Genomic DNA, 24736 nt, shown 5'->3' with positions numbered 1-24736 from the left:
AAGCAACTGACGAGGGATCTCATATGTTGGTTGCGAAACCGGTCTTGCAGTCATAGCTGAGCAGGGTGTTACGTTCTTAGAACTTAACCATGACACACTTACAATCTGGTACCAAATAGATCAGTGTCATTTTGCGTACACCGCGGAAGGCCTGGTTCCATACTTAAACCTATGCTGTCTTTTGACTCAAACAAGCGTGTTCTCAACGAGCTACCTATTGCAGATTAATGGAAGGAAAGCTTTCCATAGGACTTTTTAATCCCAGTTCGATATCCTTCAATGACCATGCAATCGTAAGAAATTTCTATCCTAAGAACTTTCACTCTTTGAAGCCTTTCAAAGATTTGCCGCCAACTTGAAGGGAATTTGCATATTATGATCACCTTTGATTATAGAACCACGCTCGACCTGTAGTCAAGCATATCATTCTGATTACAGCATAACTGAGCCAATAAACTAAACGTTACTTATCATTTTCACTCCTTCTAAGCCGCGAAAGTTGATCTAAATCCAGCGAACGTAGAAGCTGAGGACTCGAAGCCTTTATTATAGCCCTGATGGTTCAGGGAGGCAATCTTTGTCGACGAAAGTACCATTGATTTTCCTATTTTTCTCCTATTTTCTCAATCCTGAGTTTCCTATTTTCCTATTTTTATGTCCCTTTGTGAATTACATTGTCTGCTTCACGCTAAATACTTTGTACGTGAATGTTCATTGATTGATTTGTTTTTAGTTGAATCATCCACAAAACGCGTTTAGCAAGAGTCCGATAGTCTAACAAGCCAGACTAACTGTTATTATTACCTAGGGCAAATCTAATAGAATACTTGCCTCTTGGCTCTTGTGAATGTCTTTCACTTTTTCAGTTGGTGTTAGCATCTTACCGGCTTCCATGCAATCATTGGTTCCTTTATCACTTCAAACGCTTCTTGGTTTCAGGCATGCGGCATGTCTACTGCACGCCAAAGCTTTCTCTCTCAAGGACCAAGTTAATTACTACTTTCCATGGATTTAACTTAGACGTTACCTCCAACCTAGACAATCTTTTGCCTCGCCTATCGACCGTTGTCCCTTGGTGATTGTCGTGCACTCATTTCAAAGAGACTAATGTTCAATTAGCGGCGTTTTGTTGCTCCAGTGTTGCTTGCATATAGGCTTTTTTATTTCCAGGCAAGAAAACTAAAGGCAAATTTAGCATTTGGACAACGTGACGTCAGGGACAGCGGCCTGACCAATGGCAGACCGTCAAATTAAGCGCCCGAAGACGAGTTCAGTACTTTCCGCGCACTTTGGTGGTCTCGTTTATCGTTTCTTTGTCTTTCAATTGCTAAATCTGCCTTAAAAAATCCTCAGAGCCTCACGTAATGTGTAGCCCGCGTGTGCCGGCAAATCAAGCAAGCGAGCGATAATGAAACAAAAACAACAAAACTAATAAATAACAGCAACAACAACAACAAAAGCAACAAATATTGCGTGCTGCGGAAGAACTGGTTCCCATCTCAGCCCCTTGGCCCCTTCCAGCCCTGCTGGGTCTTTACTCGACTAACTGGAAAGGGATTGCCGCAGTCGTCTAGTTCTATTCATCAGTGCCGCACATTTCTAAATAAATATATTTAAAACAGCTTTGATGTGTTATTATTGCATTCAGGTCGCTGTATCTCCAGAAAGTTTGTATGTGATGGTGATGATGACTGCGGAGATGGGTCTGATGAAGCGGCAGCTGACTTGCATTGTAATGAACGCACATGTGATCCTACAGAGTTTAAATGCCTTAACACTTCAAGATGCGTCTTGATGTCTTCTGTATGTGATGGTTATAATGACTGCGGTGATGCTTCTGATGAACACCCAAGAGAGGGCTGTGTACTAAGAACCTGTAAATCAATGCAGTTCAGGTAAGCTGGTGTCACTTTTTTTAGCCTATCCTTTCACTTTGTTTTCTTGACAATTCTCCAAACATTTTTTGTTTGGGTTTCTTATGTCACGGAAAGACTTCCTGAGGTCAAGTCGTCGTTAAATAGTACTTAGCAAAAGTTCTGCCTTGTGTTTTGCTTATTTCTGCCCTTTTTCTTCCAGATCTAGCCAAAAAATAATAAATTGGTTCAATAACTGGTTCAACAGGGGAAACAGAATTTGGATTCTGGATTTGGGGGATGTTGAAATTGTATAAAATATGAAGGAAATATAAAATAGTAGACAAATACCGCATTGTCCACTACCAAAACAAGGTGCCTCTGAGCTCACTATTAGCGGACCAACTTGTTTATGTGCATACCTTTTCTGTCCCACTGAATTTCTCTGATTCTAAAATCAACCCCATTCCCCTTCCACAAAAATGATAATAACTAGCCTTGAAAGGTAGAGTGACAAATCATCTCCCCATAACTTCGCTCAGGTGTGAAATGATCAAGGCTGCGCCGTTTGTTAAAATCGTTGAAGAGTCAGTGGACTTCCCTTGACTAGCACGTCAAGATCACGTCGCCGTGCATCCACCAACAGCGTTGCCTTACATCCGGATATATACTGTATAAATCACTCAAACCTCAATTCTTTAATTCTTTGCGGCAAAGGTGCAACTCGGAACTTCAGCCCTTGAATTATTTACGGCGACTGTATTATTTTAGCGATTAACTTAGTTTTTGAAACTAATTTGTATTTTTTATTTGGATAGCGTCCATTCTGGAGCTCAGGACTTACTAAACTTATTTATTCTTTGCTAGATGTGCTAATGGTCTGTGTGTGCAGAAGGCCTGGTTATGTGACGGCGAAAATGACTGCGGTGACAGCTCAGATGAATCCAGCTGCTTTAACCATACTTGCAGTGAAAATCAGTTCACGTGTACAAATGGTTACTGTGTGCCCAGAAGCTATGTATGTGACGCTTTTAGGGACTGCTCAGACGGCTCAGATGAAGACCCGGTATTGTGCAGCAGAACCCCGACCCCCTCGTGCCCCCGGGGGTATTTTAATTGCGGTAATGGAAAATGCCTGAATTCAACCCTAGTCTGCAATGGAAACGAAGATTGTGTCAACGGAACTGATGAACGGGGTTGTAAAAGGAATGCCTGTAGTCGACCTGATCGAAACAAGGTATTTTTAACAAAAGGGGTTTGTTCGCTTAGTTTTTTCTGTTATGATGTGATAATATTCGAGTGAGTATTTTCTGGACATATTCATGTTGGTATGAATGCTTTAAATTGTATCTTTAACAAGACGACGGCTCAAATAAGCAGATCTCTTAAGAATATCACGTGTTCTACAGTAGGAACGGTCGTTTAAGGCGAAGGAGGTGTATGTATTTGAGGTGGACGACTAACAGAGCCCGTCTACTGAAATGGGAAGCTTTCAAAAGAAAAGCCCCTTAATGTTTGTTGCGAGACATTTTTATTGATGCAAATGTATGCTGTTTTTTTTTGCAGTGTTCGCAGTTGTGCAACAGTACTCGCACCGGTTACACTTGTTCTTGTCGCCATGGTTTCAAGCTTCTAACCGACGGAGCGTCGTGTGAGGATATTAACGAGTGTGAACAGTACGAGCTTAATAAGTGTAACCACTACTGTGTTAACCTCAAAGGTCATTACAAGTGTACTTGTGCTGAAGGCTACAAACTCCAACCGGGTGACGTACACACTTGTAAACCAATCAACTCCACCGTACAACCTTTTCTGGCGTTTTTATTGCGTTACGAGGTTCGTAAACTCGCCATTGACGGTTCGCGGGAGGGTTCGATCTTACGAAAAATTCAAAACTCAGTTGCTATTGATTTTGATTGGTCAGAACAGCGTTTGTATTGGACTGAAGGCCTAAGGCCTTCGCGTGTTATGCGTGCATTTTTAAACGGTACTGGCGTGGAGGTTGTCCGGGAAGCCGGTTTGTCCATTGTGGAAGGTTTAGCTGTGGACTGGGTTGGACGAAATCTATACCTTGCAGACAGAATTCAAGACAAGATCTTTGTTTCGACGCTTGATGGACGTTACATGAAGTCATTGATATCTGATGGCCTACAGGAGCCCAGAGCAGTGATAATTGATCCAAGTGATGGTAAGTATCTCAAAAACATGAAAATTACTGAAGCGTGAAAAGCAACGACAACTTTATTCGTACCCAGTGATTTTTACCATTGATTACCATTGTCAATCTCAGGCGTAAATCTGTGGATGAAATTCTGTGGTGTAATCATTCAAATAAAAACTTCTTTGGTAGATTGTTTGCATAGGACTAGTTATTTCTTAGGATTTTACTATCAGAAATAGTCCATTTCCGAGTTTCTCCTAGCCTCTCTTTCAAAGCGAGGCTAAGTGCGAAGAGGAAGGTGTGCGCACTTAGCCTCGTTTTGAAGGTGAGTTTTTTAACTCGGAAATGGCCTATTTGAATTTTCTTGTCAATTTTTTTCTTGGCTACTGTCGGGTGTGAAAGGGTTGACATTAACATCAGCACATTTGCCTTTTCCAAGTAATACGTTTCGTGGCATTTGGCAATATCAGATAGGGACTGAATAGCATGCATGAGAGTGAAAAACCTGACGCCGACGCCGACGGTGGGCACATATTACCCCCCTTCCCCTCTTCATCAGTGCTCCGAGTTACGGGTATTTAGAGTTAACTACGTACGCGGAAAGGAAAAAAGGCGAAACAAGGATGTTGGGTCATACTTGGGAATCAAACTCGAAACCTCCCGCACAGAAGGCTGCGCACTAATCGACTGAGCTAACCCTTGCTCCTAAAGGTTAATTTTTCTTTCAGGTTTCTTTTATTACAGTGACTGGGGCAGTAAACCTCACATTGGAAAGTGTGGTTTAGATGGCTCGGGCAGACACTGGTTTATAACAAGCAAGTCTGTAGGCTGGCCTAACGGATTAACCCTCTGTCAAATTACCAAACGGTTATTCTGGGTGGATGCCAAGCTCGATACCATTGAATCATGTGATCGGGATGGACAGAACCGTATCCAGCTGACTAAGTTGTACGCACCACATCCGTTTTCTATCAGCGTATTTGAAGACTTTGTTTACTGGACAGACTGGTTGACCATGGCTATCCACCGCGCGCATAGACTCACAGGATTGCAACATTCTGTGTTGCTGAATTCCTCGCATAGACTCATGGGCTTGCAGGTAATTTAAAGCCGAAAGGTGGCCACTGTAAAATTCCGTGGGCCATTTGACCCCTGTCACGCTGAAACTCGAGTTAGTTAGGTCGAACATGCCTGAATATTACTCGCGATGGCAAAGGAAAAAAATAAAAGAAAACGAGGAGCAGTGAAGGTGAAGGAGAAGAGAAGAAAAAGTAATGTTTACAGTCTAAGTTGTTATAATGGCTGCTCTGGAGATAGTTGTGGAACAATAAATATGGATGTTTAGCACAGTAACCTTTTCAAAATTCTAGCTAGTTTTTTTTCCTAGAATAAGCTGGTTCTTGACAAATTAATGTCGATTTCAATCCCAATATGACCCATTTGCACATTGGTAGAATTCTTAGGGAACATCTAGCTATAACTAGACTTTCGTGGACCAAGCCCTTTACGAATTGGCTGTGAGCTATTTAAAGCTTTAAGGTACTGTTACAAAACTTGCAAGCCTACCATCCCACCGCATTAATAGCAATTACAACGACTTGAAAAAAAAGTTTCTTTTATAAGGGTAAACTGAAGCAGCGGACACTAGGCCCTTTGAACTCAGTAATCACCAAGAGACCACTTTCCTTCCCTAAATCGCAATCTCCACTATTTTTATTTTCATCTGGTATCTTGCCATTACTGCTATTCCTTCTGTGTGGTTAATGCAGATCACGAACAGGGTTACTGCTGTTTACCAAGAAACAATTTACTTTTATGATTAGAAGTTGTTACATGTACTTCTTGATTAACTATTTCTTTTTTGTTTAAGGTAGTACATCCATTCCGTCAGCCTCCCCTCCCTTCGCCTTGTGCCAACTCCTCCTGCTCTAGGCTATGTTTGCTGAAGCCGCAAGGGGGGTACCGCTGCGCTTGTCCGGACAACTATCATCTGGCAAATGACGGTAAAACCTGCCTGGACAACTGTACTAACAGCGAATTCCTTTGTGCAAATAATCTTTGCATTCCTCGCGTGTGGCGCTGTGATGGCGATAATGATTGTGGAGATGGCTCTGATGAACCCTCTTTTTGTTCACCAAGACATTGCCAACCGGGTAAGTATTGAACCGTCACTTAAATTGGCTAACAAATCTAAAACGTATTTCGCGTCTATTGAATTCCACTAAATATGGTCCAGTTTTGTTATTTAAGACTATATTTAAGCATTGATATCAGCTCTAGCAACACATTGCCCAGTTAATTAGCGCCGTGATATAAAACACGGTTATCACGCATAGTAAAATTTTAAAAACTCCAAACTGTTATTTTGTCGAGAACTCGTCTCATTTAAATATAATCCAACATCTGTCAACAGAAGAACTTTATGCGATTTTTAACTTAACAGCTTTTGTGTCCAGGGTGTGATCGGCGTACAAAATAAACAACCCAAATCTAACATAGTTTCTGTATTATTTCGTACCACAATTTCAGGAATGTTTCAATGTGATAACGCGACGTGCGTGTCAATCATACAAGTCTGCAACGGTCACAAGGATTGCGCCAACGGTGCTGACGAAACGTCATGCGCATCACGACAGTGCGCTCCTTTTCAGTTCAGGTGCGCAAACAAGAGATGCGTGTTTCTATCACAAGTGTGCGATGGAAAGAACGACTGTGCTGACAACTCGGATGAACTTCACTGCAAGCCCACTACATGCTCTAAAGATCAGCACACGTGTCCAAACGGTCGCTGTATATCACGCCAATGGCTGTGTGACGGAGGTAACGATTGCGGAGATGAAAGCGATGAGTCAACCAGTGTATGTCACAGTCAAACCTGTGACCCTGTCACGCGTTTTCAGTGTAACGCGTCACGCAAGTGCATTCCTAAGCGTTGGACCTGCGACGGAGATGGTGATTGTGATGATGGGTCAGACGAGGATCCTGAGGTTTGCAAAGGTTCGTAATTTCTTTTTTTAAGTAACTGGCCATTAGGAGCATTAATAAGCGAACCACTGTTCAGGATGTCATCGTTTGGATACAGGGGGTTCCAATGCTATTAGACAGTAGCTTGATGTATTATTGACTGGAACCATTACTCTGGGTTAGTTTTTGTTTGATATTATCAGTTTGGACTTGGTATTCTGTACTGCCTGCAGTCAAATCATCGCTTTTGATCCAGGTGCAGGTATAGGTACTTTCGAGCCGTTGTCAGTTAAGAGCTTACGTATTCTTGCGATTCATACGTTAGCATTATACTGATATGGGGAGCACTTTCCCTTGCTGTACACAACGTTGCCTAGACAAGCGGGTCGGGGTTTATTTAGTACGCTTAAAGCCTCATCTTTTGAGCTAGGTCATAGAAGATGATAATCATGATCATTAATTATTAACAATTCTCAACTTATGTAGCAGGCGCAAGAAAGTATTCCTCCTTGCGCGCCCCATATTTTCTTGCGCTTGCCTGGTAGACTTAACAGTTCGTACAAAATAGTCAAATTGAAGATTTTTGTTGGTTTGTAGAACACCAATGCGGTTCTAACATGTTTCAATGCCAGAATAAACGCTGCATCCCACAAGACTGGAGATGTGACTCTGAAGATAATTGTAATGATGGCTCAGATGAAGTAGATTGCTTGACTCTTAATTGCACCAGTACAGAATTCAGGTGACATGAGGAGCTACTGTAACATACATGCAATCCAACCCTTCAAAAATCAGACCATTTTACGTTTCTGTGAAACTGCCCACCTACCCCTTCCCTAAACCAACAGTAACACTTAGTTCTTACTTAGGGCAAAATGCATGTTTGTTTAGAGGAGGGGTAGGTGGGCAGTTTCACAAAAACCTGAATGATCCCCAAAATCCACGTTACAATAGTTTTCCTATCACTCCTTCTCGGACTCATTAATAACTCATAAAGAGAAAACACGGGACTACAGTGACTTTGATTTCTTCAGTCGCTTGGTCGCTTAGCAAAATCGGCTAAATTGTTACTATCTCAGTTATTTGCATTTTAAATGAAATGCCTTATTTTGTGTCTGGTGTATTAGTGTCCTTAAGAATTTGAAATTTAAAGCCAGTTTGAGGTTGTGCCCCCAGTTTCTGACCGAGACATTAAAAGACGTCCGGGATGAGATAGTACGGACTAGTTCTCTGTAGTTATTATGTAAAGCACATAAGATTCATTTGAAAACTCGTATTCGTACTCACTCGTAATGGTCCCTATTAACTAGTTTGTTAAGTGAACAGGCAAGAGAGAAACTGGACAGCCTTACGCCGATACAAAACAGCCATGGGTACGGTGCTGGTTAATACCAAGATTACGAGCGCGGCCTGGTACATACAAGCATACAAAAGAGAAGTTAAACTCCTCACAAAGATCAACACTTGTAAACAATGAAATAAACCAATTAAATGGATGTGTTCGGTTGAATAATTGAATCGCAAGAAAGATCGCAAATCCAGGCTATTTTTAACCATATTAAACCTTTTTCAAAATTTTAGCCCACTGTAAGACTTGTAGCGAATAATGAAATTTAATGTCGTTGGTCAAAATCTTTTTAAGTGACTATTCGACTTAATTGTATCAAGGTTCTATACAAAACGAAATTTGTGAGTTTTCTTGAATTTTGACCACTGTCGCTCTTATCTTTCAGGTGTGGAAGTGGTCGTTGTATCAGCAGTGATTGGGTTTGTGATGGAAACAATGACTGTGGTGATTTAACTGACGAGCAGGACTGTGTTAAGTTAACTTGTAGATTAGAACAGTTCCACTGTACTAATGGTGACTGTATCCCGAAAGAATGGAATTGTGATGGAAATATAGATTGTCAAGATGCTTCAGATGAACAAGGTTGGCTGTATTGTTTCGATTCACTTTTACCATTTTCCGACACCCAAGTAATCTTTTGTGGATCGTACCACTTTAAATAGTGAATTGGAGACTTCAAACTGAAAATTTAAACTTCCCTCTTTTTATTGTCCGCGTAGTCTTGTACGTTTAACCTACTCGTTTACGATAAGATTGTGGACAAGTTAGCCTGTGTACAGACGTCCCCCCTCCCTCAGATTCTTCTCCCGATTTTTTCTGAGGGAGGGGGACGTCTGTACACAGGCTATGGACAAGTCAGACCGTGAGAAAATGATGAATTGAAATTTTCATGGTTGATTGTACTTAAACGTTTAGAGACTCGTCTAACTTGATACTTTTGAATTCCACTTGATAGCGAGGTTGAAGCTAAACTTTAAAATATCGAAAGAAGCTGATTGAATTGTAGTTCATACTTCAGTCATTCAATGAGTATTATTATACATCAGACTCACTATAAGAATCTGATTGGTCGAGAGCATTCAATCAATTCACAATAGCTTGTGAACTTGACATGATGAATGCAATATCTGCTGCAGATATTGCATTTATCATGTCAAGTTCAACGTCTGCCTGGTTACCAAGCCCCTTGGAGTGTTCTCCTCAGAAACAGAATGGCTGAACGCTTCGCTTCTGTTTCTGAGGATGAGTTATGTCGATTAATAAGGATTTTTCTATTTTAATGTATACTTTATTCAGACAAAGGTTTTATTATTGTATTTAAAATTTTTAAATGATCTTGGTTAAGCTTATCAGCGTCACTTTCACTTTAGTTTTGAAATAGAGCCATTTTTCAACAGATGAATGTCTTCTTTTGCCTATTGTTTCAAAAATGTATAATAAAACAATTATTGAATTCGCTTTTCGCATGATATCCGCCTTCGGCTTCGGCAGATAACACAGACCTCGGTTTTGATAATTCATGATATCATGCTCAACCTCATCCAATAATTGTTTATTATTTGTTGTCAATTCTATTATTTGTGTTCCTTCAGGTTGTCCCACTAGGTCACCTTATCGGCGTTATTGTCCTCAAAAGACCTTTCCCTGTAACAACACAGTGTGTGTCCATAAGACCTGGGTATGTGATGGAGAGGATGACTGTGGAGATGGAAGTGACGAAACAGCAAAACTCTGTGGTGAGTATCGTTTTAGAAAGAAAGACCAAGTTGTAAATAAAATAGTCAGTGTTGATCAGTAGAGTACTTTTTCGTTACTATCTTATGGAAGGTTAGCAATGTACATTGTTCGTTTGACGAACTTACATAGTTTGCTTTGCAAGGTACATACTTGGGAAATTCAAAAATACGGCTGATCTTAGTGGTCACTGTGCTGGACAGATACGTGCCTATCAATGACTTTCTTCTCTACGAAACTTGTTATAGCGCCCGTTTGGTCTCGGAGCCTAGCCAAGGTCTTTAGGACAACTATACTTTATAGAAAATTGTCTTCGTGGCGAGTTTAGACCGTCTCCGCAATGCAAAGCCACCAACTGCTCGAGACACAGTGATTTGCATAAAATTGTCGGCACTCCACTCAAGCCTTGACCTCATTTGCTTGTTATGTATGCTCAGCTGGAACGGGCTGAGAGGAGTTAAATGCGTATGTAAGGAATAAATAACCTTTCTAGTCATAGGAAAAAAATAAAGGAAAGAAAATTACGTTTTGCTGCTACACATAAGGTGCCTTCTGTAAAGAATGGTTAGATTATAATTTTCCGTTACTCTGTCTTACTTCTGTGTATAGGGACCCACAGTTGTCTTCACACGCAATTTCGTTGTTCAAACAATGTTTGCATTCCCAAGTGGCAACAATGTGATGGCGTAGATGACTGCGGTGATGGCTCAGATGAATTAAACTGCGCAGTAGTTACTACTGGCTGCAATTCCACTCAGTTCAAATGCATTAACAGGAAGTGCATCTCAAACGCTTTTGTTTGTGACAGTAAAGATGACTGCGGAGATGCATCAGATGAAAAATCCTGTGGTAATTATGGTGTGTATAAACTAACTCTAATTGTGGTTGTCAAGAGAATGAAGCTGTAGGATTCATATAGCTCGAAGCGGAGCTCTCACACGGGGTAGACCGTGTGAGTTTATTTTTCGAATAGATCCTTGATCCTTGATCCTTCGATCACAGTGATCGAAGCCAGTATTCTGAATAACAAGTTACCATCACGATGCCATTCCATGTGGACTCTACAGCGTCTCAAGCATATTCCTCAAAATTTGTAGTTGACTCGAGGCGTCTATTGGAATTAGATTCAGTTGGGGATTTACTACTCATATTTGCATTATGTGGTGCGGTTTGGGGGATTACAGATCTCGTCGGATATGTTTATTCAGTTGAAGGTTAGATCAGACTCTTGCAAGCAAACCAAATTCGGATTGATTTTGGCTTATATGTATAATCTATTCACACATTCTCCTTTGAATCACCATAAGTATTTTTTTGATTGATCAGCTCTCTCGGTTTCATTTGCACAAGCAAAACACACGTGTTTGATGTCAAGGATGGTGATTTTAAGTAGACCTGCATCGTGGCCATAGTAGACTGAAGGTCCATCTCAAAACGTTCTGCTTTTTTTGTTGGTTTGTTTTTTCTCCAAGCTGCAAGAAACACATCCTGCAGTGTTAATAACGGCGGATGTGAGCAGAACTGTACCATAATAGACGGAACGGTATTATGTACCTGCTGGCATGGTTTTCAAATGGCCACGGACACACGGAAATGTATGGACATAGATGAGTGTAAGATATTTGGCTCGTGCAGTCAGGATTGTGTTAACACGCCTGGTAGCTACAAGTGTGAGTGTAACCAGGGTTACATTAAAGCTGGTGTAGACGGGAAACACTGCAAGGCTAAAGGTGGGTTGATTTCATCACTAATATAGAACACGATCTTCACTTATACTATAGAACAGGTTTCTCATTAACAATACTTATGTTACCATTTTGTGATATACAGGTTATCAAGGTAAAGTGCAAAACTTCAACGACTAGCAATAGAAATTTTGCTGCTTAGCTTTGTAATTCGTATTAAAAGAGATTTCTTAAGACATAAACGATAAAAACGAACGATAAAATCCGACGTTTCGGAGTATTGATGACTCCATTATCAAGTAAAAATGTTTTTGATCGTGCAAATTACAGCATTTAAAGCGATGTGGCGCGAAAATTAACATAACAGGGTGCGAAGATTATGAAAATACTTCGGCACGAATAGAGTCTGATTGCACGTTGAGATTTGGCTTTAAGGTTCCTATGAAAAGCATTTCGTACACTAAACAGTCAAATTTGTTTCTGCATTTCTTAAGCACTTCGAAACGTTTCAGCAGGTCCTGAGGGATCGTCCCTTGCACGTTCTTGTAATGTTTGGCAATGGCGGAGGACTGTTGTTTATGTCCTTTTACACGATTGTGTAAATGTGCGCGTGTGTAATCTACATAGCCTGCATCACACAGGTCACATTGGAAGTTTTAAACTACACACTGTTCATTTACGATCGGTGGCTTTGCTTCTTTCACATTCAGTTCTTGTTCAATTTTTCGGCTGGCAAACACAGGCTGGGTGGTGGTGTTTACTTTTAGGCTTTGGCAGATCCTTGAGTTGTTCTTTCACAATGTCTGCTGAGATTTGGTCTTTAAATGGTAAAACCACTCGAACCGTGTCATCCGTGTCTTTACCTGGTGATAAAGGTCGCTGCTGGTCACAAACCTTTGAGTCAACGAAACTTTTGATGATGGAGTTAACGAGGTTTTGGGGGAACTTTAAACGCTAGAATGCTATCTTGAATCGGTTACATTCGTTTGACAAGTGTGACCAACAAGAAAATAAACGATTGAAGACAGCATTCTCGCGTTTAAAGTACCCTAAACACCTTAAACTCTACCATCAAAAGTTTTGTTTGCAATTCAATGTTTTCTTTGGAAGTTTTTCTCTTGATTTAGTAAAGCTTTTGTTTACTCAGTTTTCCAGAAAATGCATGGATTGATGTATTGTGTCAGATCCATAGATTTTTCCAAGTACAAGCTCGAATTGAAACAAGAAATACGAAACATAGCATGACTAACAGTGACAAACTAAGGAATGCTAGAAGGGTTGTTGTCGAACACGTTTACGTTTGAACTCCTGAATCCACACCGTGGGTTATAAAATTGTGAACAACAAGTTGAAATGATTACTTAAATTTCTTAGGTAAGCCTCCATCTCTTCTTTTCCCGAGCGGAGGTGACATCAGGCATCTGGGATTGGACAGTAATGTCACTGGACCGTACAACACCATGGCTTACGATCAGGGTTCTTTAGGAGCACTGACCGTGTGGTGGGAGGAAAAGCTGGTCTACTGGACTGACTTAAGGGAGGGTACCATTAAAAGAGCGAAAATGCCAGGTAAGATGAGGAGTGGGAACTGCGTGACAGCTTAACCGGGATCGATTGCAATCGATATTTCTGAGTTAAATACCCACATTTTTTCCTGGACATCCTGTTCATCCTTGCCTGTTCTTATCCCGGAGAAGGGGTTGGGGGGGAGGTTACTTGGTTAATTTTAGCTGGTTATGTGCCGCTGGGCTGTCGGAGCCCTGACGCCATTATAGTCTATTCTGTGGCCAATTATAGACCCCATCTTAGTCACTGTTGGGCAAATATTTGATTTTCGCGATCCCAACTTAGTCACTTTCTACTTATGTATCCTTTATGTAGGTCATCCAAAAATGAATTGACCCATTTTTTAGATTGAATGAAGAACACTTTACTTTACACTACAAACATTCTGGTATGTTTGCTAACCGTAAATATGAAGAACTGTCTTACCCCAAAAATCAGAAGATGTGCGACCCCATTCTAGTCACTCTATTGAAAATGCGACCCCATTATAGTCACTCCAGTCGTAAAAATGCGACCCCATCCAGCGGCACATCCCCATTAGCCTCTTATGAGGAAGTACCCCCCGGGGGTTCTTATGCCGGGAAAAAAGAGGAAAGTTTCCTTTTTTCCCGCGGATGTGCTTTAAACTGGCTAATTTGAACGCGGTTATACAGTGCAGCAGAGATGTCTTAAGTGCTGTTTCTCTCTTGATATTGTATTAACTGTAACCTCTTTCTTACTAGTTGTGTGCCTCTTTCCTCGCGATCGTCGATTTTCACGCGCACTCGCTTATTTCACTTGGTTTTCTATCCCTGTAGAAAATAAGGGGCTACACGAAGTCGATCTTCTCCGAGATGACCCTAAATTCTGGCTTACAAAATGTGATATCTTTCGCTTGTTGTGGTATTCGGTTTCCTATTGCGTAGTTACCAAAGACGAGGAACCAGCCAAAACGACCCACAACGACCCAAAATTATTTAGCATTTATTCCATGAGCGCGCGTTGGATATGAGGTGGATATGAGGCGCTACGCGCCTCGTTGGCTATAACTATCTCATATACAACAACCGCGAATGGAATAATTGTTATATTAAATTGTTTTAAACCCCAAACGTCTGATTATTACAACTGAATTTTAGTAAATTTCATTTTAAATATTACAACACGACCGGATATTAATGTAACTTCCGGTAAACCAAGGGAAAATCACATGACATGTGCGCCGTTTGCAAACACAAAGGAGAAAAACACTCATTTCCAGTTGACGTGCGTCGCTCAAAAACGTCGCGGCCTAAACTCCCTAATGAAAAATCGGAAAGGGAAGGCCGTTGTGCTTAAATTATTTCCCTTGCTGCGACTGTGGAATTTGACGCCGGATAGGTCGACCAGATTGTTCTTCAATTTCGTTTTCTCCCTCCACTGAATCGTCCATATAGCTGCACAAAGACTCAGCTTTATTAATCAATTTGTTGTTGTTGTTGTTCAATGGAAAGCCGCTCGTTGTAGGATTCACTCGAGGCCAGTTATGGTCCGTTATGGACTTGCGAAAGTGTTAAGAGGTGTAAAAGCTCTTTAAACACGCAAAAAATCTGCTAATGGTTTTGAAAACCTTTACTCCTGCAAGGACTTGCAAGCCACTTTTTTTCTGAAAATTTTTAAGGAAAACTTTGTTGTTGTTGTTGTTAAGTAATCAGCTAGACGTACGGAATAATGAAGCTTATAATTTCTTTAAATTTGTAAGGAAACTTAGAGTACCATTGAATAATTTCAAACCAAAGTTTGTGGCTTTTTTGTAGCTGCGGGTATGGCATTTTCTGTTTTTTTTTTCTTTCTGTTGTTTCGTCGGTAGAAAGCTCGCGAAATCTACTTTTTTCCGCCGCTTTGTCCGAGAGAAATTTTGTAGTTTTCCATATAAGGTCAAACTAAGGTGTATGAGCTGATAACCGAGATTGAGTGAACCAATCAGAATGCTAGAAATGCATTATCCGAGGTTGAAAATGTAATAAATTATATTATTATAACAAAAGCAAAAGCTAATCTACATGATCTTTTTATGAAAAATAAAAGAACTTTAAAGAAAGGGTTTTTTTCACGACTGTCTCCTCGCTCCCATAAGCTTCTCGTGATTCGCGCGTACTGTGTGACGGCAGCGAGGCCAAGGCCTTGTTCGCACATAAAACTTTATCGAAGTATTCTCCACACCTTTACGTACTTGGCACGAATGCCCTACTGCATGTCCTACAGTGAATGAACTACCATCAGTAACTTTCCTTGACATCTTTTATTTAACCTTGTCTTGTTTACTTTGTAGATAGAGCAAAATACAACAATCGAGTACCCCGGTCTATCAAACAGGAAATCCAAGATTTACAAGTGGCAGTGGGACGAGCACAGGGTCTGGCTGTTGATTGGTTGAGTGGCAACATCTATTGGACAGATGTTAAGAAGCGAGTTATTGAAGTGGCCAATAAAGACGGTCACTATAGATACACACTGATGTCTGGACTTGTTAACGTGCCTCATGCTTTGGTCCTTGATCCTCCCAATAGGTAATAATAATAATCAAAGTGATAACGGTAGTAAAAATTATTTTAGAATTCCTCTTACTTGTTTGCGGAAACCGGTCATTTTAAGATCGAGATCCATGCCCAAAGAACGAGAGATTTTGACGTCGCGGCTAATGGTATTGCCCTTAGGGTGACCATTTTGTCGTGTAGTTCGGCGATATTCTACACACACCTAGATCATCGTGAAGTGGGCGAATTTCGATAAGAGTTGAGAAAATTCTTCATTCCAGGAAAGTCAGTGTCAAATCTGGGCATTTCACATTTAGGTTTTTGTAACGATTACATATAGACGCTTTCGCTGAGTTTGTTCTGTGGTTGATCGATTTTGATACTCAGAATCTTATGAAAAATCTAGTTTAGGAGAAAAGTCGGAGAGAATGGTCCGGGAACTTTTTTTTCCAATCCAAATTCATTGTTTCTTATGAGAATATAGGGAGTAAGAGTTATTTTTACAACAGTAAGTTGCTTCATGCTACTTGATTTTTTCAATATATTATTTTATAACTACTACTACATTTTTAGGCGAATGTATTGGTCGGGACTAGGTTACCGGCCAGCCATACATACAGCGCTAATGGACGGTTCAAACGGAAAAGTTCTTGTAAAGGAAAAACTAAAATGGCCGCTTGGACTGGCGCTTGATGCCCCTGCACGAAGACTTTACTGGTGTGACTACAAACTAGGGATTGTAGATTCTGCTGGCCCTGACGGACGTGACAGACAGCTCATTAGAAAGCTTGAAAGGGGTATTGCACCCACAGCTGTTGCGTTACACGAAAATTATTTGTACATCACTGCGCAATCTGGGATGCTTTACCGGTTAAACAAGTTTGGCCAAGGTCCGCTGACAGTTTTAGTACAGGGACTAAGGCGTCCGGTTGCACTTGTAGTGTATCAGCAACAACAGCAGCAAGTTTCTAAAGGTAAAGAGGAACCTTGTGATTAATTTGATCAATGAATTAGTTACCTTTAACAATCCGATATAATTCATGTACATATTTACTCTGAGGAGTTATTTCCACAGATGCAGTGAATTACTGTGGTTTGGGCAAGAACAAGTGCTCTCATTTGTGTCTACTTGGACTTAACAAGCCTGTTTGTAAATGTCCCACGGGCGACCCAGGAAAATCTGGTGCAAACTGCCGGTCACGTACGTATCTTTTGTACCACCACCTTATGCTCCATAACAGGTCACGTGTTACGTTGGCCGATATGGTCAAATATGCATGATAAGTAATCGTCTATGGTGCGTTGCTTGTTCCCTTAAAGAAATGTTTTTGATTGCTAAGACTTCGCAACCTTCCTTGCCTGCTAAATTTGTTGTTCTTGCTATGTTGTTTTTTTTTGCTTAACAGGTCTTTGATGTTGCGTATAAAATCTTTCTTTCTTTTACAATATTTCCCAAATTTGTGCGCGTTGTAGAGAGTCTTCCTTGTGTTTGTCACTATGCTTGCCTTGTTGTTAGATAAATCCCTAATCCCTTCCAATTGCGACTTTTGTTACTTCACAGTATTTTGACGTTGTGAATCTTGTTACTTTTGCTGAACTTTAATTTCTCTGCTTTTCTATCCTCTTTATTATTTTTCGCACTTTAGTGAAAGATTCTTCCTAAAAGATGTTTGTTTTGGTTAATGTTTGTTTAAAATTGCCATCAAATTTTCCTGGCAAATATTTGCCGTCAGCTTTCACTCTTGGACACACCCTCTCACCCTACGTATTTTTCTTAGACCACAACAATAACAGAAGGCTTTAGAGGTCCTGCAGAAGAAGATTGAGACTAAAGAGGGCCGTTATTTTGAGCACAGGGGTACAGGAATAAGTAAAGCATTAAAAAATGAAGTAATTATCATAGTCAAAAAAGTCTTGGCTCCATCCCCCACGTGGACAGGCAAAATTCCGAATGTCGAATGTTATGTAGAGCTGACGCACGAAGCTTTTGTGCCCAGCTTTTGCAGCTGTATTCTAACGTTTGTTTTCCTTATCTTCACTGTAGCCACTAAGTCTCCTCGGCCACTTCCGGTTTGTTGGATTGGACTGTGCGGAAAAGGAACTTGTGTTAATGTCAACAATAAGGCCACTTGTGTGTGAGTATTTTACTATCAATAGCTCATTTTCAAATTGCTTTCAGAAGTTTTTCAGGAGGCTTTCAGGAGGCCTATTGCACAGCTATTCGAGTGAAAATGAGTTACAGACCTACGTGGTCCACATCTGATAAGTAGACACTGAAAAGCTTTAACGCAGTCACTCTCGCTCAACGAAGGCGCCTATAACAATGGCGGGCCTATACTAGGCACACAGCTATCATAATATAGGAATATTTTGAAGCTCTTTCACCTTTTGTAGCAAGTTGGCGATTAAGCGAGGGAAAATGGTCTTTAATTGCTGCAAACCTGCGATTTTAAGTTTGCTGTGTCTAAACGCTACGTAAGGACGAAGATCACTCCATCGACTGGGCCTTTAAATTACGAAACTGACGCGGAAAAGACAAAAATTATGAAGACCGGAGCCTTACATAGGCAAGGCAAGTATGCTAAGGGAAAAAAGCTTAAAATAATTTCAAATCAGTAGAATTCTAACGCCAGACTAAAAAAAAGGTTACGTGTACAAGCTGCACCTTGTGATCGGTAAACTATTGGTCGATCTCCTTTAGAAGTGAGGACCAATGAGTTCTTACGGTGCCCTGGTTGTCAATGCTGATTTTTTGTGCTTTTATCACATGTATTGCCAGATGTCCGAGGGGTTTAATAGGAAAACGTTGCGAGACTACTTTGCCAACAGCTATTGTGCCGTCAAAGAAACCAGCATGCTTCCTGAAATGTCTGAACGGTGGAACTTGCGTGATAGAAGATTATAAACCCAAGTGCAAGTAAGCGACAGTGCTATTTCGCCTTTAAGTCATGATTTTGCTGGTAATTTGTTCGGTTGTTTTGCCATTTCAGCGCAGGTATCATGAAGTCGGTTTTACTGTATTTTGCAGGTGCAGTATGTCTACCGTGCGACTGCACAACCGACACCACATAAAAAAAGAACCTGTCCAAACTAATTACAGGGAGCGAATAAGTGAATTGCATGCAAGAAAAGTCGTTTCAGCCAATTAGAATTAGCTTTGAATTGTAAAAAACTCAAATTTTGAATAGGGTCAGACAGGCAAAAACGTGGAATCCAAATTTTCGATGGCTAACAGCTAGTCCATCTTGATTATTGGTTGGTCTCGACCTGAGGATCGAGGCCAATATCACGGTATGTCGTTGACCTCTGGGAACGAGGCCAAACTCAGAATAAGGCTACAACTCAGTCTTCATTGCCTCTCTCCAGGCCTACTTGCCGTTTAGTAAGAGGCAGGTAGGTCGGAGATATCGAGCTTCAACAAATCAAAAACGGCTTTCTTGAAGTGCAATCTATACATGGTCTGCTGTGTTTGATTACCGTGTACAAACTTTGGAAACATTATGTCTTACTTAACTAAATAAGTAAGATAATCGTGATAGATGGTGAATTCGAAGAACGTTCTACGTAAGCGTGGATAGTTTTACAAGTAAGTTGCCACTTGTTTCGAATATAACTACGCCATGCATGGATACGATTTGTTGCAAAATACCAGCAATCACGAGCAAAACCACTACGCATTGTCCAATTTGTGTTACCTCAAGGAAGGTTTTTTAGTGCTATATCGTCTCTCTTCGCGATTCTTCTGGTTCCGGAATTTGGGCTCATCCTCGGTGTAAAAACCTGTGAAACTCACGAGTGACGTAGAACAATGAATGTAAAGAAGCCACTGAGGAGTCAACACAATAGTGCCAAGGAAAATAATTACTAGAAAAAAAAGAAAAACTTCACAGGTTTTTACACCGAGGAAAACCAGGAATTTGGATTTGGATTTGCGTTTCGAGTCTTTTTTTTTCCATGTTTGGCTCAAACGACTTGAGCTGGAATTTATTGTTTGCTTTCTGTAATCTGATTCGTTAAGTTTTTTAATTGGATTTTGGGGGAACAGTATTTCGCGGGGTTTTATTTTCGCGAGTAAATAGGCAACTATGAAAAAGGGCATTAATTTTCGGTATTCAAGCGTTCTCAACTTTATTTTCTCTTAAGAAATGACTCTTGAACGTGCTAAAATTTCTAGATAAATTAGAACAAGCAAAACGCATATTTATAAATTAACTTTTAAGTGTTATAAGACCTTTTTTAAACTTTATTTCACAACCGAAGATACAAACTGGAACTTGACTACTAAGGCCAGTTCAAAATTTGTGTATTTATCAATACATATCCTGTGTTCCTGGGTCATGTTTTTATTATTAAATGTATTTTCTATACGGGTATAAAATTGCCCGAGCATTTAAATTCGAGCTTCGGAAAACGCGAAATTAAAGGTCAGCCAGTAAGGTAGTTTTACTGAAAGACATTGCGTTACTTCCTTTTTTAGATGCTTACCCCGAACCATGGGTGAATTGTGTGACATGACGTGCGCCTTGTTCAGCTGTAGTCACGGTGGAACGTGTATCATTCAGGACGGACAGTTTGCTTGCCAGTGAGTAACAGCTAAGTGTTTTAGCCACTTTCACCTTTCTACCCTGCTTGATTCAAACCAGAAACTCCTATGAGTTTTTGTTCAAACTGAATCGCGTACTAGCGATTTTAAATTTTCCTGTGGATAATGAGATTACAACTTTGACGACCAAAAAACTGGGCCAACGCTTAGTAATTTTTCAATTTAATATAATGAAAATGAAGAAATGACGCAAGTTTATGCAATTGCGTAAAGAAGCCTGAAAAAAATTCAGGACTTCAACGGGGTTTGAACCCGTGACCTCGCGATACCGGTGCGATGCTCTACCAACTGAGCTATGAAGCCACTGACGTTGGGAGCAGGTCAATTGTGGGTTCATATGATCCCGTGAAAGAAATGAGTGTTAATGATATATGAAATAAATCATATATGAGCTGCGGAAATGAATGTGGCTTCATAGCTCAGTTGGTAGAGCATCGCACCGGTATCGTTTGACCTCTTTTGTTTTGACACTGGCGTGAAATATGCAAACAACGATTGCCTTTTGGCCGCCGTTAGTATTCACACTCTGTCCCAGTTCCCCTCGATTTCAGCTGAGATGCCTTGCACATTTTTTTTGACGTAGCTTCTGAAGTGATGTTTATTACATGTTTTGTAGACTTTGCTTCAACTTTCGTGGGCCAGAAGGCTTGGAAGATGCCAGAATGTCTTTTCTTTTTCATTTCCTTTTGTTTTCCTCTAACAAAAAACCTATTTTGCCAAATTTTTTGGCAAGAATTCGAAGCTGAGATGAAATTACCTGGTCTTACTTGACGTTCGTGTGAAGGCTCCAAGCGGGTAATCGGCCCGTTGCAAGCGGGTAGATCTACCCGCTACCCGCCTACTATTGAAACCCCTCAGTGTAAAACAGTATCGTGAAAATTACGCTGAAATGTTATTTCTATGATGTTTTAGATACTTCTCTGATTGTTTATGGCACCGATTACACTCAATTATTGTATGCAAGAAATATTAAGTAATGATTTTACCGAGAAAAAAAAAGCTATGTTGTTGATAATAAGAAGTACCGTTATTGAGAATATAGCTGTCTCTCGAGAGTCAAAGGTGGCTGTGTTTGCCGCAGGATACAGGTATTGGGTCAGGTAAACGGCAACGTCGTTCCCAGGGTCCTATCCTGCTTGTTCCTGAGCGGAAGGTCGAGTAGGAGAAGACCCTGGGAACAAGGCTGGGTAAAGAGCTTACCCTTCAAGACATGGTCAGTGCAGAATGAAAGGTTTCAACTCCCTTATGGTTTTTTGTCTTTTTATAGGTGTCGAAGGGGATTCCGATATGTTGGGAACAAAACTTGCACATTAGATAAATGCTATGAAGAAAATCGAAATGGCAAATTATGTGGTAATTTGGAATGTGTTGTCACGAACGACACTAACGAAGCGATGTGCAGGTGAGCACATAATATTGATGGCTTATTCTCAAGGACTTAAAACAACATCTAGATAAATGAGCAAGAGTGAAGTTAATTTGGTTGGTGCCTAATGTCCTAATGTGACACACTCTTCCCTTCCCCCAAAACATTAAACTCATAGCTGATACTAGCTCTGTCTGGTACGATGTGTAAGAGAGACTAAAAAGTAGTGTTCAATAAATACCAACTGACTAATCTGTAAGCGATACTACACCTTCCTTCTCTTTGACGTTTAGACTTAAGCTATTCTGCTGCATAATATTTTACCTGTAACCTGCTGCCCTTACAAACGTTAATTTTTCCCCTAAAGAAAGTGTAATTCACACAGTTTCTCAATTGACCGAATTTGGCCTTACTTTACCCCTGAAAAAAACTTCATTCTGATATTAAATTCTAATTGTTTTCCACGGTTTAACAAAGTTGAGTTACGCCTGCGATGAGGTTGGTGAATAGAGCTTGCTTGTTAGCGAACAAAGGTTTGAATCAGAATGTGTTTTGATGACATTACAGGTGTCCTGATGGATCACTGGCTAAATTCTGCAAAGAACCGGAAGTTTTGGGACGAAAGGGAACTGAAGGTAATCCCTGAGCTTCCTCTCCCCACCTCCACGAATACGAAAGAATACGACATCTTATTCCTTTTAATGTATTAATTAATGTTTACGACAGTTTAGTTCAACCGCATTTTGATTACTGTAATGTCGTATGGACCAACTGCGGCATTGGTCTTTCCGATAAGCTGCAGAGGCTCCAAAATCGTGCAGCCCGTATTCTAATGTCCGCTAATTCTGATTGTAATGTGGACGATTTGTTCCTGGCACTAGGTTGGCGTAAGCTTAAACACCAAAGACAAGTATCGACGGCTATTATGATGTATAAAACCGTACATGGGATGACTCCCGACTATCTAACATCTAAATTTGTATCTCGTGACGAAATAACTTCTTATCGATTGAGGAATACTGTAAATAAATTAGTCCTTCCACTGCCCCGTACCAATTATTTAAAGAAAAGTTTCTCCTATAGCGGAGCTAAGCTGTGGAACAGCCTATCCCATGATTTAAGATCTGCAGATTCTTTACATGATTTTAAACGCAAACTGTGTCGCAACAGTTTTGAATGAGATCATACATTAATACAGTTTTACACGGCATCCTTGAAAAGCAGCTTTTACTTGTAAATAGCTAGGTAGTTAAAATTTTATGAATATATTTTTAATCAGAGTTAGTTTAGTTAGGTATAATAGATCTTAGATTTTTTTTTTTTTTTTTGTACATGTTGAAGGAACCTTAACCGTGTTTAAATAAAGTTATCTATCTATCTATCTATCTATCTATCTATCTATCTATCTATCTATCTATCTATCTATCTATCTATCTATCTATCCACTCTACTGAAAATTGTCACGTAATAATTATCAAAAATGAGACACAATGTGCATCACAAGATCATACACTAAGAAGAAAGTGGAAACTAAGACGCACAGCGGAGTATTGTTAGACGAACTTCGAGGAGTTTGATATTGTGATGTTTGATATTACTTCTAAAAGTAAGTTATTTTATGAGGAGAAATCAAGGATGCAAAAAAGAAGGGCTTTTCATCTGATTTCCAAACACTGGTGTAACATTCATTTCCTTTGTATTTTCTTTATGAATTAAATAAGAAACGCAGGAAAGAGGCTTGATCTAGCATCGTGGCCATTTTTTCGGTGTTAATATAAGATTTGTACTTTTCTAGAAATCTGAGTTCCGACAATTAACAATAGTTATATATTCGAATGATGATGGCAGAATACTCGTTTCATGTTTGTTTTTTAACGAAACCACTCACAGAATCATGCATAGCGTGAAACGGCAGATACATTCGAACGCTCGACTAGATATCCCGCGTAGCAGACAACATAAAGTAATGAAACTCATCTATCACCTCCAATATAGCCTGTTCCAGGCTCCGAGATAGCTAAATTGAGAAAGCGCGAACATAGCCTTTCTCCTTTTTCCCGCCCCGCCAACTTTTAGGGTGCCTTTTACTTTCGCGTCTTCCCCACTATCAGAGAGCCTGGAACAGGCTACCTCTAATAGAGCCGGAATTAATCATTTCTCACAAGGATAATTTTTTTATCTCCTAAAAGTGACGCCGCAGATCATTGTACCTGTAGTGATGGTCTTGCTATTATTGATCGCCATTGCTATCCTGGTTTACTGTCGCCGTCGTGGCCCGTAAGTTGTATTATTTTATTGGCATTTTACCTGTAAATTTTTTTAAGTTATCACTTTGTAGTTCTTACATTTTATCTGATTACGTGCATTCGTGTCATGTAACATTGGTATTTTGATATTTTTCCTCCCAATAGTTGATACTATTGTTTTATGGCTTGTGAAAAAATTGTACTTCAGTTTACTTTTAACAGTCAACCTTGCCAAATGGCTGTGACCGTTTTGCAGGTCAAGAGGAACCGCTTTTAAGCTTACTTGATACATATTTCCATCTACTTCCTGTGTATGTCGTGTATACGTTTGCTTATCTTTAAGCTATTTAACTTCAATTTAAATGTTTTCTCTTTTATCGTATTTAGCATGAAAAAGGCACAGTACAGCGGTATGACGACGGTACAGGTAGGAAACCCGTCATTTCTGTATGAAGAGATGCTTGAAGATTATGAAGACAGCAGCGTAAATCCCGACTTCAACTGGGAACAAGACGAAAAGGTACACAGAAATATTAGTGCATCTAACCTCGTTCTCAGAGGCCGCGGTACCGTTGTTTAGCGGACGAGATTTTGTTACACCTTTCTCTTATTACCAAGATTCACGTAAAATAAAACAATATTCATTCATGGGTCGACCCATTATGGAACGTCAATCTTTTCATGTACTTAATTGAAGGAATTAGGTTTGGTACAG

General features: G+C 40.1%; 1 protein-coding gene and 1 pseudogene across 1 annotated transcript in view; one reads left to right on the top strand and one right to left on the bottom strand.

The window, feature by feature from the left end:
• LOC140924318 (low-density lipoprotein receptor-related protein 2-like) overlaps positions 1–24736 on the top strand; it is an 86838-nt gene that overhangs the window by 58951 nt on the left and 3151 nt on the right. The window contains exons 41-62 of the mRNA XM_073374348.1: positions 1649–1895; positions 2721–3090; positions 3420–4041; positions 4743–5113; positions 5885–6167; positions 6544–7011; positions 7576–7720; positions 8712–8908; positions 9919–10062; positions 10670–10909; positions 11533–11790; positions 13120–13314; positions 15602–15839; positions 16380–16780; positions 16882–17007; positions 17851–17941; positions 18586–18723; positions 20284–20388; positions 21677–21811; positions 22343–22410; positions 23965–24052; positions 24409–24541. Coding sequence (XP_073230449.1) covers positions 1649–1895; positions 2721–3090; positions 3420–4041; positions 4743–5113; positions 5885–6167; positions 6544–7011; positions 7576–7720; positions 8712–8908; positions 9919–10062; positions 10670–10909; positions 11533–11790; positions 13120–13314; positions 15602–15839; positions 16380–16780; positions 16882–17007; positions 17851–17941; positions 18586–18723; positions 20284–20388; positions 21677–21811; positions 22343–22410; positions 23965–24052; positions 24409–24541 — 5063 coding nt within the window. The remainder of the gene's footprint in view (positions 1–1648; positions 1896–2720; positions 3091–3419; positions 4042–4742; positions 5114–5884; positions 6168–6543; positions 7012–7575; positions 7721–8711; positions 8909–9918; positions 10063–10669; positions 10910–11532; positions 11791–13119; positions 13315–15601; positions 15840–16379; positions 16781–16881; positions 17008–17850; positions 17942–18585; positions 18724–20283; positions 20389–21676; positions 21812–22342; positions 22411–23964; positions 24053–24408; positions 24542–24736) is intronic.
• Positions 12123–12988, bottom strand: LOC140924935 (uncharacterized; annotated as a pseudogene).

The sequence above is a fragment of the Porites lutea genome, chromosome 14 (assembly GCF_958299795.1).
Source record: "Porites lutea chromosome 14, jaPorLute2.1, whole genome shotgun sequence".
NCBI lineage: Eukaryota > Metazoa > Cnidaria > Anthozoa > Scleractinia > Poritidae > Porites > Porites lutea.
The sequence above is the reverse complement of the archived record's forward strand: the minus strand, read 5'-3'. Positions and strand labels throughout refer to the sequence as shown.